General features: G+C 45.4%; 1 protein-coding gene across 2 annotated transcripts in view; it reads right to left on the bottom strand.

Moving 5' to 3' along the window:
* Window positions 1–14701, bottom strand: part of PER3 (period circadian regulator 3) — a 60075-nt gene that overhangs the window by 44471 nt on the left and 903 nt on the right. For both annotated transcript variants that reach the window (XM_075550611.1, XM_075550617.1), the window contains exons 2-4: window positions 14232–14377; window positions 12510–12625; window positions 11089–11290 (exon numbers count right to left, since the gene is read on the bottom strand). In XM_075550611.1, coding sequence (XP_075406726.1) covers window positions 11089–11290; window positions 12510–12625; window positions 14232–14377 — 464 coding nt within the window. The remainder of the gene's footprint in view (window positions 1–11088; window positions 11291–12509; window positions 12626–14231; window positions 14378–14701) is intronic.

Here is a 14701-nt window from a genome sequence, read left to right as displayed (position 1 = left end):
ACTAAAGAACAAAAAAATCTATCATTGTAAATGAGGGGGAGTGCAGATTGGAGACCCAAAGCCCATCTGCAGGCCACTGGACATCCCTTACAGAAGGGTCAAGGGGAGGAAGTGAGCCAGTCAGGGTGCTGTGTAGCACCGATGAAACATACATCCTTCCTCTAGTTCTTAAATGCTTCCTCCCCAACCACTATCATGATCCCAATTCTACCTTACAAATCTAGCTAGACCAGAGGATGTACACTGGTACAGATAGGAACCGGAAACACAGAGAATCCAGGACAGATGACCCCTGCAGGACCAGTGGTGAGAGCGGCGATACTGGAGGGTGGATGGAAGGTGGGGTAGAAAGGAGGAACCGATTATAAGGATCTACATATAACCTCCTCCCTGGGGGATGGACAACAGGGAAGTGGGTGAAGGGAGACATCGGACAGTGTAAGATGTGACAAAATAATAATAATTTGTAAATTATCAAGGGTTCATGAAGGAGGGGAAAGAGTAGGGAGGGAGGGAGGGGAAAAAATGAAGAGCTGATACCAAGGGCTTAAGTAGAAAGCAAATGTTTTGAGACTGATGAGGGCAACAAATATTCAACTGTGCTTGACATACAATGTATGTATGTATGTATGGATTGTGATAAGTTGTATGAGGCCCTAATAATCTGGTTTTTTTTTTTAAATAAAGAAAGCTAATAGTGCCTGGCTATCAAGAGATAGAGCCTGGGGTCTTAAAGGCTTGAAGATAAACAAGTGGCCATCTAGCTAAGAAGCAACAAATCCTACATGGAAGAAGCATACTAGCCTGTGTGATCATGAAGTGTGATTGAGAGGGAGGGCAGAGTGGTGACCCAAAGCCTATCTGTAGTCAATTGGACATCCCGTTTCAGAAGGGTCACAAGGAAGAGACGAACCAGTCAGGGTGCAGTATAGCATCAACAAAACACACAACTTTCCTCTAGTTCTTTAATGCTCCCCCCCACCAACTATCATGACACCAATTCTACCTTATCAATCCGGCTACACAAGATCATGTACCCTGGTACAGATAAGAGCTCCCAACACAGGGAATCCAAGACAGATAAACCCCTCAGGACTAATAATGAGAATAGAGATACCAGGAGAGTAAGAGAAGCTGGGGGGAGAAGGGGAACTGATCACAATGATTGACAGAACCCACGCCTAGGGGGGCAGACAATAGAAAAGTGAAGGAAGAGGACAATGGCTGATGTAAGACATGAACAAAATAATAATGTATTAGAAGTTATCAAGGGTTCATGAGGGAAGCAGTGTGAAGGAGGGAGGAAAAAATTGAGGAGCTGATACCAAGGGCTCATGTAAAAAAATGTTTTGAAAATGATGATGGCAACATATGTACAGATGTGCTTGACACATGGATATACATATAGCTTGTGATAAGAAGTGTAAGAGCACCCAATGAAATGATAAGTAAGTACTCTTGATTAATATAGAACTCTCTTCCGTCATTTTAAGGACTTCCTTACATTCTACCAGACCCACAGAACTCCCGTATTACACAAGCAACCCTCAGGGAACACAGTGGCAGGTTCCGATTCACAGCTTTCTCAGTAATCCTTTTTGTTTTTCTGTTACTGCTGCTGTCTGCTGCTACGGCGCTCTGTAGGGCAGTGTGTGACGGCCCAGGCCTGTGTCACTAAGGGGAGACTCCACCAGGCCGGGTCTCCCAAGGAGTCCCTCCGAGGTTCTGACTGCTGACTTTTCAGTTAGCATCCCAGCAGGTCATCCTTGTGCCACCAGGCTCAACGGTCATTTTAACGTGCATTTGACACTGCGTGAGTCTCCTATTTCTACAACTTTTCAGAGTTATTATTGCAGCCACCAGTATAATCTTTTCACACAACTGTTCTTTGGTGGGCAACAAAGAGGGAAGACTGCAAAAGAATCCATGCCTTTGAATAAAGAACAGTTAAAGCACCATGGACGGCCTGAAGAACCTTTAGATCTGCTTGGAAGCAATGCAGCCAGAATACTCCTTAGACGCAAGGACGGTGACCATGGACGCTCTTGGTCTCACGTACCTTGTACATGTCAACTCAGGAGAGAGCAGCCCCTAAACGAGGCCATCCTGAGTGCGTTCAACTAAGGAGCTCAGTGGAACAGAGGAAGCCCCTCAAGGAGACGGGCCCCAGCGGGCTCCCACCCACCAACTGTGGGGATGGTGCAGATGTAAGTGCTTCGGTCTGCTGTCCACGGGACACTGCGAGTTGGAACCACCTCAGCGACACGTTACAGCAACAGCAGCGCCAGCTTTTCCCCATCACACACAAGTCAGGCGACTTTCAGAGGTTACTGTGATATGTAAGGTTCTTTGTCATTAATATGTTAATGTCGTCTCACAATGCTGATGCCATGGTTTGTGGCAGTTTTACTGATTGCGGCGAGTTCTGGTGTGAGGAGCCATGGTGGCCCAGCGGGCAGGCACTGGGCTACTGATGGAAAGGTCTTCCGGTCAAGATACAGCCTTGAGAACCCTACGGGGCAGTTCTACTCTGTCCTTTAGGGTCTACGAGCTGGAATCAACTCAATGGCAAGGGATTTAGTTGCGTTTTTGCTTCGATGTCAAGTGGCAATTCAGAGCTGTTTACTTTGCCTTTAAAGATAGGAGCAGAACCTTTTCCCAAGTGCTTGCTGACTATGTGAGTGTCCTCTGGCTAGAGCTCTCTCAAGGTATCTGTGGGCATTTGCTCACGTAAGAGAAAGGGCCTCAGGAAGGGGAATGAAGTAAAACTATGGGATGTTTCACAAGCACACATCAGAGAGCACACACACCACAAAAGCTAACTAACCAAGATACAGAATACAGCCAAAGTCGTGCATTTCTGGAGAAAAAAACTGCTGGAAGAATTCAGAAAAAGGACTCTGGATGATTGAGGAAAATGTACAAGATTTTAAAAGCAACTCCAATTTAAAAGTACAGGAATAAGTGACAAAGTATCACAGTTCATAAAAGTACCAGAGTTACGGTGCCAGAATTCTGGAACCAGAAGATAGCTTTCACAATGCATCCATGAAAAACAAATGGAGGAATAACTTCATAGAGTGACCATAAGCAATGACTGTCAGGCATGCCGCTGCTTGAGCTGGGCTCAGAAGAGGATGCAGAGTGAGGGCTAGATGGGTCTTGGCTGAAAGAACACCAGGAAGGTGCTTACCTGTGTTTTACTGACTATGCAAAGGCATTCGACTGTGTGGACCATGATGAATGATGGACAACATTGCAAAGAACGGAAATTCCAGAGCTCTTTACTTGTGTTCACGCAAAACTTGCACATACACCAAGAGGCAGTTGTTTAAAAGGAACAAGGAGACACTGAATGGTTTAATGGTTTAAAATCAGGAAACACGTGTCTCGAATAGTCTTTCGCCATATTCATAATCCAAGAAGTCAGACATATGTAGATCAGAAGACTCATTAACCTACATAATATGCAGATACAACAAACTTGCTTGCTGTAAGTGAAGAGAGCTTAAAGCACACACAGATGAAGACTACAGCCTTCAGAATGGAACATAAAGAAGGATAAAATCCTCACAACTAGACCAATAAGGAGGAGCATGGCAAATGGAGAAAAGGCAGAAGTTGTCAAAAATTCCATTTTACTTGGATCCATAAGCAAGCAAGTGTAAGCAGCTGTCAGGGAGTAAAACTTGGTATTGCACTGGGAACCGGTGGCACAGACCTCTTTGAAGTGTTAAGGAACATAATATCACTGTGTGGAGAGGGTGCCTGAGCCAAGCCATGGTGTATCCAATCACCTCATATGCATGTAAAAGCTTGAGGCTGAATAACAAAGACCACCGAGGTGATGCATTTCCATGCTGGTGTTGGTGAGGGAGTACACCACAGACAGCCCTTAGGACAAACAAGGATGTCTTGTAAGAAGTACAGTCAGAACTCTGTCTATAAGCAAAGATGGCAAGACTTCATGTCACCTGAGACGTTCGGACATGTTATCTGGATGGGCCAGTCCTCTGAGAAAGCGATCACGATTGGTAAAGGAGAAGGTCAGGAAAAAAAGAGCCCTTCAGTGAGATGGATGGCTTCCGTGACTGCAACAATGGGCGCAAGCAGCAACAATGGACAAGATGCCGCAGAACTGAGCAGTGTTTTGCTATGACTCAGAGCTAATGCAATGGTGCCTGACAACAACATGCTACAGTAGTAACACAGAAATGGTTTCAGGAATGGCTTAAACTGATGGAGGAATTAAGCCAAGAAAGTTTCAAAGTCATCTATGATGGTGGCTTCCCTTTTACAGCTGGGTCCCTGGGTGGTGCAAATGGCCAGTGAGTTAGCAGCTAGCCCAAGGTGGAGATGGCTGGGAGAGGCCTGTCGATCTTCTGAAACGTCTCTGCCCTGGAAGCCCTTGAGAGTGCAGCTTTCTGCATTCAGACACGTGGGCTCAGAAGGGGCACAATCGGAACTCTTATTTTAAAGCTAGAGTTACAAACGGCTGTGTAGGTGAGAGGTTTTCCAACTTTGAGAGCAGGGGCTAACAGCGGGACTCTGAAGTCTGACTACCTAGGTGAACACTGGCCCCGTCTACTCTCAGCAGTGTGACTGCAGGTGAGTCACCCTGTGTCCTCAGGGCCTGTACCTTCCAGCTTCCCGGAGTGGCCTGGACTTGAAAGCTGAAGCAGTGGCCTCTCTGCTTCCACCACACTTTGTGCAGCAGGTCCTAGCCAGTGCCTGTGCATGGAGTATGACGGCCGGGCTAACAAGGAGTGCCACCCATGCATGACTCTGGCTCCTGGACTTCCCCTGGGCTTCTCCGCTGAGCTGTTCTCTGAACCAGGCTGCTGTGTGGACCTACTTCCTCCTCTGCCTCCTTCCCCTCTCTCTCTTCCCAAGGTGTCCTTCCCCCCTCTGAGCTAATTTCTCTCTCCTTCCAGGTGTCAGATCTGGTCTGGTCAGGTATGGTCTGAAGATGCTGCCCACCTCTCCTACTCTCTCTTGCAATGTATCTCTTGTACAACCAGTCCCATCTTGGCATTTGCTTCCTGGTAAATCCAAACGGATAGCTACCTTACCTGTAAAATGTGGTTAGTAAGACTACCTACAGCCCGCATGGTTGCTGTGGAAACCATTTAACCCATATGTAACATTAAAAAGAACCCCTGGAAAATAGTTAAGAACTCAAAAGATGATACTAATTAGTACTATCCGTTAAGTTTATATGCCCAAACCAAATCAGCTGCCTTGAGTTGACGCTAACTCATGACAGCCTGTGTGTGTCAGAGTAGAACTGTGCTCCAGAGAATGTTCAATGGCTCATTTCCCAGAAGTAGATGGTCAGGCCTTTATTCCAAGGAACCTCTTTAACATCCAACTTCCTGGTTAGCACCACCCAGGACTCCTTTATGTGCACAGAGTGCCCCAACTCTGTAAAGCACGTGGTAACCGTGCTTCCATAGGCTGGCCAGAAGCTAACATTCAGATTTCACTGAGTGACTCCAAGGTTAATGAACGGACAGAGTGTAATTTAAAACTCAGCAAACCTCACATTCTAAGCTTAAAACTCTTTGCATACAGAAAACACTGCGTAGACCTGCTTCCACCATTTCCATGTCACTACCTGAATTTCAGCTGCCTTGGCCAGGAGTGTCCTAACACAGGGAGCAGGACTCCATAATCTCACGCAGCAGATGCGAGCCCTCGCGCTCAAGGCTGTGCTAAATTCTTATTGAGCTCCTGGAAGTCGGTTCTAAAGAAACCGTGGTCAGAGGCTTCTGAGAGGTCTAATACCATATGCTTCCATTGAAACATGTTCTAATAATGGCACAGATTCCAGCATCCCAGGAATATGCAAGCCACCAAAGAGTGACAAATGAACAGATGGGTTGTGGCAATGAACTAGCTACTAGTATCAACCTGACTGGTGCTTCCAAGAAAGGGAAAAAGAATCGTCACGTGGTGATGTCAGAGTTTTAGGATTTTCCAGAGGGTCTGCCATGTACCTCCACCCATCCTGTTCCTGCTCCTCTTCCCTGAACAAAGGGACACTCTGGCCTACCCCCTGGGACAACATCTTTCAAGGCCAGGACAGTTGATATCTCCGTTTAGACCAGGGTTTCTCTAAGTGGGCAACACCGCCTGGGGGGTGCTGAAAGGGGCAGAAGGCCAACTCAGTAGCAGCCCTGGTGCTGTAGTAGCTACATGCTGGGCTGTGATTGCAGGACCCGGCGGTTTGAAACCACCAACAGCTCTCTGAGAGAAAGACAGGGATTTCTAGTCCTGTGAACAACCAGTCTCGTAAACTCACTCGGGCAGTTCTACCCTGTTCCATACTCATGAGTCAGTATTGACTCGCACAGTGGGTGAGTTTTTATTTTTGATCCTGTAGATTTGGGATACTATAGTCAATACTCTATCAATTTTGGCATGATCCATAGAGTTTTCACTGACTGATTTTCAGAAGACCCTTTCTCCTAAGTCTGTCTCAGTCTAAGGTTCCACTGAACTTGCCCACCCTGCAGGCCCCTGCTGATATCTGAAGCATCACAGCAACACCGAGACTACCACTGTGTGACAAACTGACGGCTGGGTGGTGAAGAAAGGGCAAAGGAAGGTAACACGGGCCAGCTTAGAAATGTCATGGAACTGACTGGCTGCCTTTAGCACAGATCTGAATCCTTGAGGTTTACAGGAAAATTTCAGTATGGAGGCAAACTGGATGGACTTACTTCCATACCCTCACATAATAAGTAAACACTGAGGTACATCGAACAAGGGGATCTAAGGTCTTGGCGTGGGAAGGACCACAGAGCAGCAATCAGTGATCAGTGACTATCAAAAGGTGGGAAAGTAAAGACAGAGCCGACACAGAGAACGATGTAGGAAAATCCCTGGTCGTCCCCAGTGTCTGCGCTGTTCTGCGCTGATAGCTACACATCTGGACAGTAATTAGACGAATGTTTACGGAGCGAGTGACTACGCGACAGTGGAGGAACAAGCAGGGACAGTTCAAGATGAGAAAGGGTGCCCAGGAAAGGGGAAAAGTGCAATCAATATTTCTGAAAGGAGGGGAAAAAAGAGAGCTGAGAAAACCAGAAGATGGCAAGGATGGCATAGGAAAGTTTTCTACTCACTGCCACTGAGTTGCTTCTGACTCATAGCAACTCTACAGGACAGGGTAGAACTGCCCCATGGGTTTCTGAGATTAACTCTTTTACAAGAGTCGAAAACCTCATCTTTCTCCCAAGGTGAAGCTGGCTGTTTCGAACTGCTGACCCTGAAGTTAGCAACCCAACATGTAACCACTAAGCCACCAGAACTTCTACAATTTATATTTTAAAATGTACAAAAAGAGTCAGGCAAAGGTCTACAATTAAAAATAAAGATGCAAACCGGATCAATAACTATTTGAAAAGCTAGAGAAACAGGCTTAAATCAAAGAACAGCCTGAAATTCGCTAATCGTAAGATGTACTCAATTAATAAGGTCCTTTTAGCCATAATCCCTTATGTCGTGTATCGTACATTCTAGCCTCTATGTGGATTGATGAATTGTAACTGTGGCGCTGGAGAATAACATTGGAAGTACCGAGGAATGCCCAAAAGACAAACCTGTCTTGGAAGAGGTACAGCCAGAGTGCTCCTTAGAGGCAAGGATGGTGAGACTTCATCCTATGTACTTTGGAACATGTTGTCAGGAGAGACCAGTCCCTGGAGGACACCATGTTTGGTAGAGAGGGGTATTGAAAAAGGGGAAGGCCAAGGAGATAGACTGACACAATGGCTTCAACAAGGGCCTCAGGAATAGGAACAACTGGAAGGTGACACAGGACCAGGAAGTGTTTTTTTATGTGGGTCAGGACTGACCCAATGGCACCTGACAACTGCCACCCTCTGTGCCTGTGGGTGCAATCCTGCTCTGGAGGGAGTTCTCTTTGATACTAATGAACAGGATTAATGTGAGATGCATCCTGACTCTCCACCTTACCAGAGTGCGTGAACAACTTACTATTCTTTGCTTCCTTGGAGCGATGGTCTGCTGAAGACAAAAACCACACGTCCTCTGTGTAAAAAGAGCCATCTCAGAAGCACAGAAAGGAATCCCAGGACCATCAAGGAAGCGAGGCCATCAGTGTGGTCTGTTTGAGATTTGTGTCAAGTGGTGGAAACTGAGATCAGAAGCTGTGACACAGAGACGATGGGACAGAGCCAAAATCAAAGGCCAAAGCAAGAAGACCATGAGACTGAACAGAAGAGCGCAGAGAAGCACTGAGGCGTTGGGACTGTGAAGCACAGCAGCTGGCTGTGAGACTGAGGGCTTGAGAAAGTTGAGTTCTGGCTGAGAAGCCATGCTGCTGTGGGCCATTGACTGTATCCTTAATGCTGTTTGATCCTGATCTGTTAACTGCCCTAACAAATCCCCCTTAATTGTGAGTGCTGTCTGTGGGTTCTCTGAGGCCATGACAGTGAATTATCACTCCTAGCATAGATAGAGAATGCCATGGGAGGAATGACGGGGGTCAGAATAGGTAAAGAAAGATGGCGGGAGAGGCATGTGCAGGGGCAGTGGGTTGTTGAGTGTGACTCATCTAGCCCAAGTCTCTAACTCTCCCAAAGGCCCTCTCCCTTCCTGGCTCTGCTAAGCAGGTGGGGGAACACACTGACAGGATTCACCTGTGAGTAACTGTGACTGGGCTTCCCTGGAGTGGCTGCCTCATGGGTATAAAATGCGCCCTCTGAGAAGGAGGCGGGAACTCATTACTAGAAAGAGCCAGGAGCTGGGTTTGCTGAGTTTAAGCTGAATACCTTCTGCTAGAGGCTTACAGCAGAGTGGCTTGCCCTTTGGGCATCTGTGAGCAGATCTGACAGAACTTTGTGGCATGTCTTGATACGCAACTCAACCCTGAGCATTTCACACTGGTATTGTTACTTGTTAACTTCCTTAGTAAGCCCTGTACTAGTGGATGTTGTCTATGAATTCTGTGTAGCTATTGCAGTGAATATTAGAAAACAGAGGTCAACTACACAGCATTAGTAATTAAAACAGCACAGCTGGTCCTTGTCCTTGTGGCAACAGGAGCCAGAGGAGGCTGGATATGATCTCCACACTAAGCTCTTTAAGAGACACGTCACAAAGAATATAAACTAAGTAACACAAAATGACTTCAACCAAAACCAATGAGTCACTTAAAGATCACCAAGACTGAACTGAATGCCACAAAGAAACTGACTATGCAGCCCCAGAACAGACAGAAGCATGACTTTCAGAAGAAAAGCAAAGTAAGGAGATTTAGAAACATTTTACAGGAAAGGAAAATTGGAAAAGGGTTTGTTAATTAAAATTTTATTTTTCTCCAAAGTAAAATCTCTATGGTGAAGCTAATATCGAAGGGAAACAGTCAATTTTATTAACTGAGAGGAAATTAGTCCGTGGGTGACACAAATGGTTACCACCCTTGGCTACTACTGAAGAGTTGGAGGCTTGGATCCACCCATAAGTTCCTCATGAGAAATAACTGGAGATACCACCCACAAAATCAGTCACTGAAAACCTTGTGGAGCCTACCGTATGTACTCGTGTATAAGCCGAGTTTTTTTAAAAATGTGCTGAAAAACTGAGGTTTGGCTTATACACAGGTCAGTGGTACCCCAGCGAGGTGTAACATCTCGCTGGTGATTGCCCTTCCTCCGCTGTTCATTCAGAGCCCGCTGACACTGCAGGGCTTTGAATGTTTGTTCACTCACATCTAACCAATTAGAGCCATCCTATGACATGGACGGCTCCAATTCGCAGAAGCACCCGTAGTGATTCACTTACGCCGGCAGCTGAACTGGTAAGGATGTGTCTGTGGCTGCACTCCATCTCTCCCCTCTGGTCTCTGTGTTAATTCACATCCTGCATTTTCCACCCTAGGCTTATACTCAAGTCAATCAGTTTTTCTGGTTTCCCAGGTAATGATTAGGTGTCTCGGCTTATACTCGGTCGGCTTATATTTGAGTATTATGGTAGTTCTTCTCTGGCACACTGGGGTCTCCATGAGTCAGAATAAATTATTCATCAGGAAATGGTTTAGGTTTTGTTCTGGTTTTTTTTTGAAGGAAACTAACTCTGGAAAGGATCTCATTTGAAGGTTCAGATAGAATGAGAGAAAAATGTGCAACAAAACCCAAAATCATCCAAGCGAGCAGGCTTACTGGGCAAACAGAGACAGGTGGGACCTCTGAGATTATGGCCCGAAGTCACCCTTCAGGTCTAAAACGGAGCTCACTCTTTTGGTAGAATAGCCAACCATTTTAAAAGGGCAGCATTTCCCTAAGGACAAAGGTCGAAGGGTAAGGAAAACAGGTGGAATGGAAACAGGAACCATTGGGAGAAAGCAGAGTAACATGACGCTACACTGAAGAGGTAACAATGAATGAGCTGAAATAAAGTGTGTATGGATGGTTCAATTTAAGACTAATGATGTGGCTGGTTAAGTCTGTATCTAAGACATACCAAAAAAGAGAGAAGTTTTTAGAAAAAGGAAACTAAGCCTTGACATTGATTGTTCTGCTAGGCAATGAACTGGAGATGGTTAAACACTTGGGTGCTAGCAGAAAGATCAGCGGTGCAGGCCTGCAGGTCACTCCACAGGACCAAGATGGGGAGCCTCTTCCATAAAAATGGCCACACAGAAAAGTCTCTCTATGCCCTCCACTCCTCGGGAGGGGGAACAGATCTGGAGTACAGATCTGGAGTCTCTGAAAGCCACAGGGTGGTCTGCTTTGTACTACAGGGTCACTAGGAGTTGCAGGAGCACCAGGACAGTGGGTTTTTGAGTTCTGATAGGATTGCTGAGTTGGAATCAAATCAATGGCAATGGATTTGGGTTTGGTTAAGCTATGCAATTCATTTGACTAAAATCAAAGTACATGGATTCGTATGTCCTTACAAGATTTTTCACTACATCTTGGTTTTAGTTTTATTTTATTTTTCAAGAAATAAGGAAAACCATATCGCTTACATATCCTAAGCACTATAACAGTTTCTGTGTTCCTTCTGAAAGAATGAAATGGATCTCCCATGGGGCAAGATGAATATTGGAGTCATTACCTCTTTGGGTCCAGTTGTTCCAGAATGGGAGCTGGGTGTGGGCAGTATGCGTATAGAACACCCTCACATCTTGAGGGGCAAGCAGTTCAGAGAAATGAGAAGACTCCAAGAACTCTTTTTCACAATTCAAGATCGAAGTAGCATGTTCAGAAATGTGCACCAACCTTCTGGACAGAAATGAAAATACTGCCACAAAGGTATCCTACGAACAACATTGAAAATAATTGCAAATATTAAAATACTAATAATAGGCACTGGAAAGGAATTTTCTTCTAGCATTCTACTATGATTAATAATTTAAACCAGGTACACACACTAACTAGAATAGCAACAAAATTACCGAAATAAATTTTGCCTAAATACTTCATAAATTCGTATTACCAGAAGAGTTTCACCTTTTGAAATTTAATTCCCAAGCATGCACGCACACACACACACACACACACACACGCACGTATGAGATCGTTCTATAGGGACTAAACATACATGCTAGATACACTTCTGATTCCTCCTTGGCAAGCTGGGCGCCTTACACACCTGAAGAGACTTATGTTTTATGCATCAACTGAAAATTCTGGGCTTCAAGACCAAGTGCAAGATTTACCTCCTTTAAGAAGCTGTCCTGAACAAACCTCACCTCATAAGAATCCCTCTCTCATTTGTTTCATTGGGCACCAATGTTACACACTTCGAATCAACTACCGTGTGTGTCCACTAGGGCTGGTATGTGTATATTCTCCAGCTTTAGGGTAAAGATCTTAATGAGAAAATGTTTTCCTTAAATCTCCACAGTGCCTTCTATAGTACTATGCACACACCAGTAGGTAAATATGCACTATGCTAGTCCAAGAGATAGCTCAAGTTCTCAAATGTTAACATCTTTAAATTACAATTATGGTGATGTCAAAGCATAAAGTAATATCCATCATTACTAGCAAAACACAAGGCTTAATTATTCTGTCAACATGAAGAGATTCCATAAAGATATACCAAACATCTCTCCCAGATTTTCATTTTTAAAATGGTAAGATTCAACTCACCTGTGCTATCAAAGCCAGTTGGCCTAACTTGAGGTAGGAGGTATTGAAACTAAGAATGATCTAATAAGACTGAGCAATTCTGAGATTGGATAACATGCAGGAAACTATCCCGCAGTATATTTACTTGTTTCTTGCTTTGAGAGCTCTCAGAGATGGTCAGGAGGAGTTAGAAGCACCTCCCAACCAAAGCAGATCGACTACTTCATGCGCAGCTTCTTGGACATGTTCTCTGTCAAGAGCAAGAGGATCGACACAATGCCTCTTTAGCAATTTTCTCCTGCTTTGCCTCAAGCCTGGTTGCAGCACGCTTTCAAATATCTGTATCTAGAGATTTTGGGGGGAGCCGTCTGTGTGGTCATGGCAAAACATGTGAATTCTTACTGTGTTTTTGGAAGTGTGTTCTGAGGCAACAGTAGGCAGCTTCTCAGGACTGTACATGGTCACATCTGCGTGGGGTGCTTCATTTTGACCGAGCATCTGGAAAAACTCACTGTTTGCTACAGAAACAGAGGAAAATACACAGGTCATCCAGTGGCAACAGTAACTTTAGGAAATAATTTTTATTACTCTGAAACTGACTTAAATTTTAGAACACGATGCAAGTGATTTTTCCTCACAATTTTCTTCTTTTACCAAAAACATGGATAGTGCCGCACTCTTCGGATTTTTAATTTCTCCAAAACAAAGTTCCTTATAAGTTCCTTAACTATCAGGGAACAACATACCTTTAACACACTAAACTCAGAATTCCAAACATAGGCACCAATGCACACATACATAACTTTGCATGACAGACACATTACTCTAGTACTGAGCATATATAAGGCCACAGATATGAATCAAAGTCAGAGTGAAAAAGAAGAGGCTGTTTACAATTGCTCATTTTTATTCGGGTATATTCCCAATATATTATGCCTGCATTTAAAAAGTTAGGTGTAGGACTGGGAAGTGTATAGTATATAAGGAGGCTCAAAAAGCTCATGGAAAAAATTCCTTTAACTTTGCATTCCATTTTTCCATTAACTTTTGAAGCACCCTCACATCCAGTCACACATTTTTCTTCGGTATAGACGACACCTCAGAGGAAACAAAGATCCTCACAACTGGAACAATCAACAGCATGTCATTGTACCCCGAAGAAAGACTGACGTTGTCAAGCAGTTCCTTGGACTTGGATCCACAATCAACATTCATGGAAGCTGCAGCCAAGAGATCGAATGACACAGTGTGTTGTGTAAGTCAGCGGCACAAGATCTCTTTAAAGAGCAAAGGTGTCGCTTTGAGTTCTAAGGTGTGCCTGAACACCTTGTTTTCAATTACCTCCTACGCATGCAAAGTCTCGAAAAAGAACGAGGAAGGCTGCAGAACTGATGCGCTTGCATTGCGGTGCTTGGAAAGAATGCTGCAAGTACGGGGGACTGCCAGAACCACCATCAATCTGTCTCAGCTTAGGTACAGCCAGACTGCTCCTGAGAAGCAAGGCTGGTGAGGTTTCTTTCCTGTTCTTTGGACATGTGATCAGGAGAGACCCATCTCTGGAGAAAGGCAGCCTGCTTGGTAACGTGGAGGGGCAGTGAAAAGGGGGAAAACCCTCAATGAGATGGACTGGCCCAGTGGCCGTGAGGATGAGACAGGGCCCAGGAGCGTTTGGTTCTGCTGTTATGCAAAGGATCGCTGGGAGTCGAAACCAACTCCAGAGCACTAACCTTCCCCGCCCCCTTTGCACCCACAGAGGTTAATGCTCTTAAAAGTTCATCTTTACAATGAGCGTTCATGCTAAACACTAGGCCCTCGCAATAGGTCAGCAACATACGGTCCATTTACTACACTCTTCAGCAAACACCGTTCTCACGGTCTTCTTTTGAAAAACAGAGACAGTAAAGCAAACGCTGTAGCTCTGCTCACCTCACACAGTGTCATTAAAAGCTCAAAAGATGTTTGGGAGCAAATCACACAGACACCTTCCCTGGGTAGACCCTGGGTGGATGAGGGGGCTTCAACAACTTCATGGGAAAACCCCCTTAGCTTTTCACTCCAATTTCCCCAGGACCTTGCAGAAGCTCCCTGGCCTTGCAGGACTGGCTTGTCCCTCCAGCAGGTTACCTTGCACGCTGTACACGCAGCGGAGGGCATAGTTCAGGGCATCCAGGGTGCTGGGTTTGCCGTGCCTCTCTGATGGGAGGCACGTCTTCATTTCCTGGACCACCATGCGCAGTTCTTCAGACACTTGCATCCGGCTCTGCGGCCCCCTGTTAACGCGCAAAAGGGACACAATTACTTTGTGGGTCATGCTAACAGCCAACCGACTTTGCCCACCTACTGTGTGCCAGTTCTCTCGGTGGTCTCTGCACACTTTGTTGAGAGCTTTCTTTGTCCCTGGGTGGTGTCAGCAGCTAATGGGTTTGGCTATGGACCGAAAGGCTGGGGTTTGAATCCACCCCCACAGTGCCTCAGAAGAAAGGCCTGGCGATCTGTTAAAAAATACCCTGTCATACTCATTTCTCTCCCTCTCTCACCCACAGAGAGAGACAGAGACAGAGAGAGAAGGAGAGAGAGCGAGAGAGCGAGAGAGA

The sequence above is a fragment of the Tenrec ecaudatus genome, chromosome 1 (genome assembly GCF_050624435.1).
Source record: "Tenrec ecaudatus isolate mTenEca1 chromosome 1, mTenEca1.hap1, whole genome shotgun sequence".
In the NCBI taxonomy this organism is placed as follows: domain Eukaryota; kingdom Metazoa; phylum Chordata; class Mammalia; order Afrosoricida; family Tenrecidae; genus Tenrec; species Tenrec ecaudatus.
Note: the sequence above shows the minus strand (reverse complement) of the source record. Positions and strands in the feature narration are given on the sequence as shown.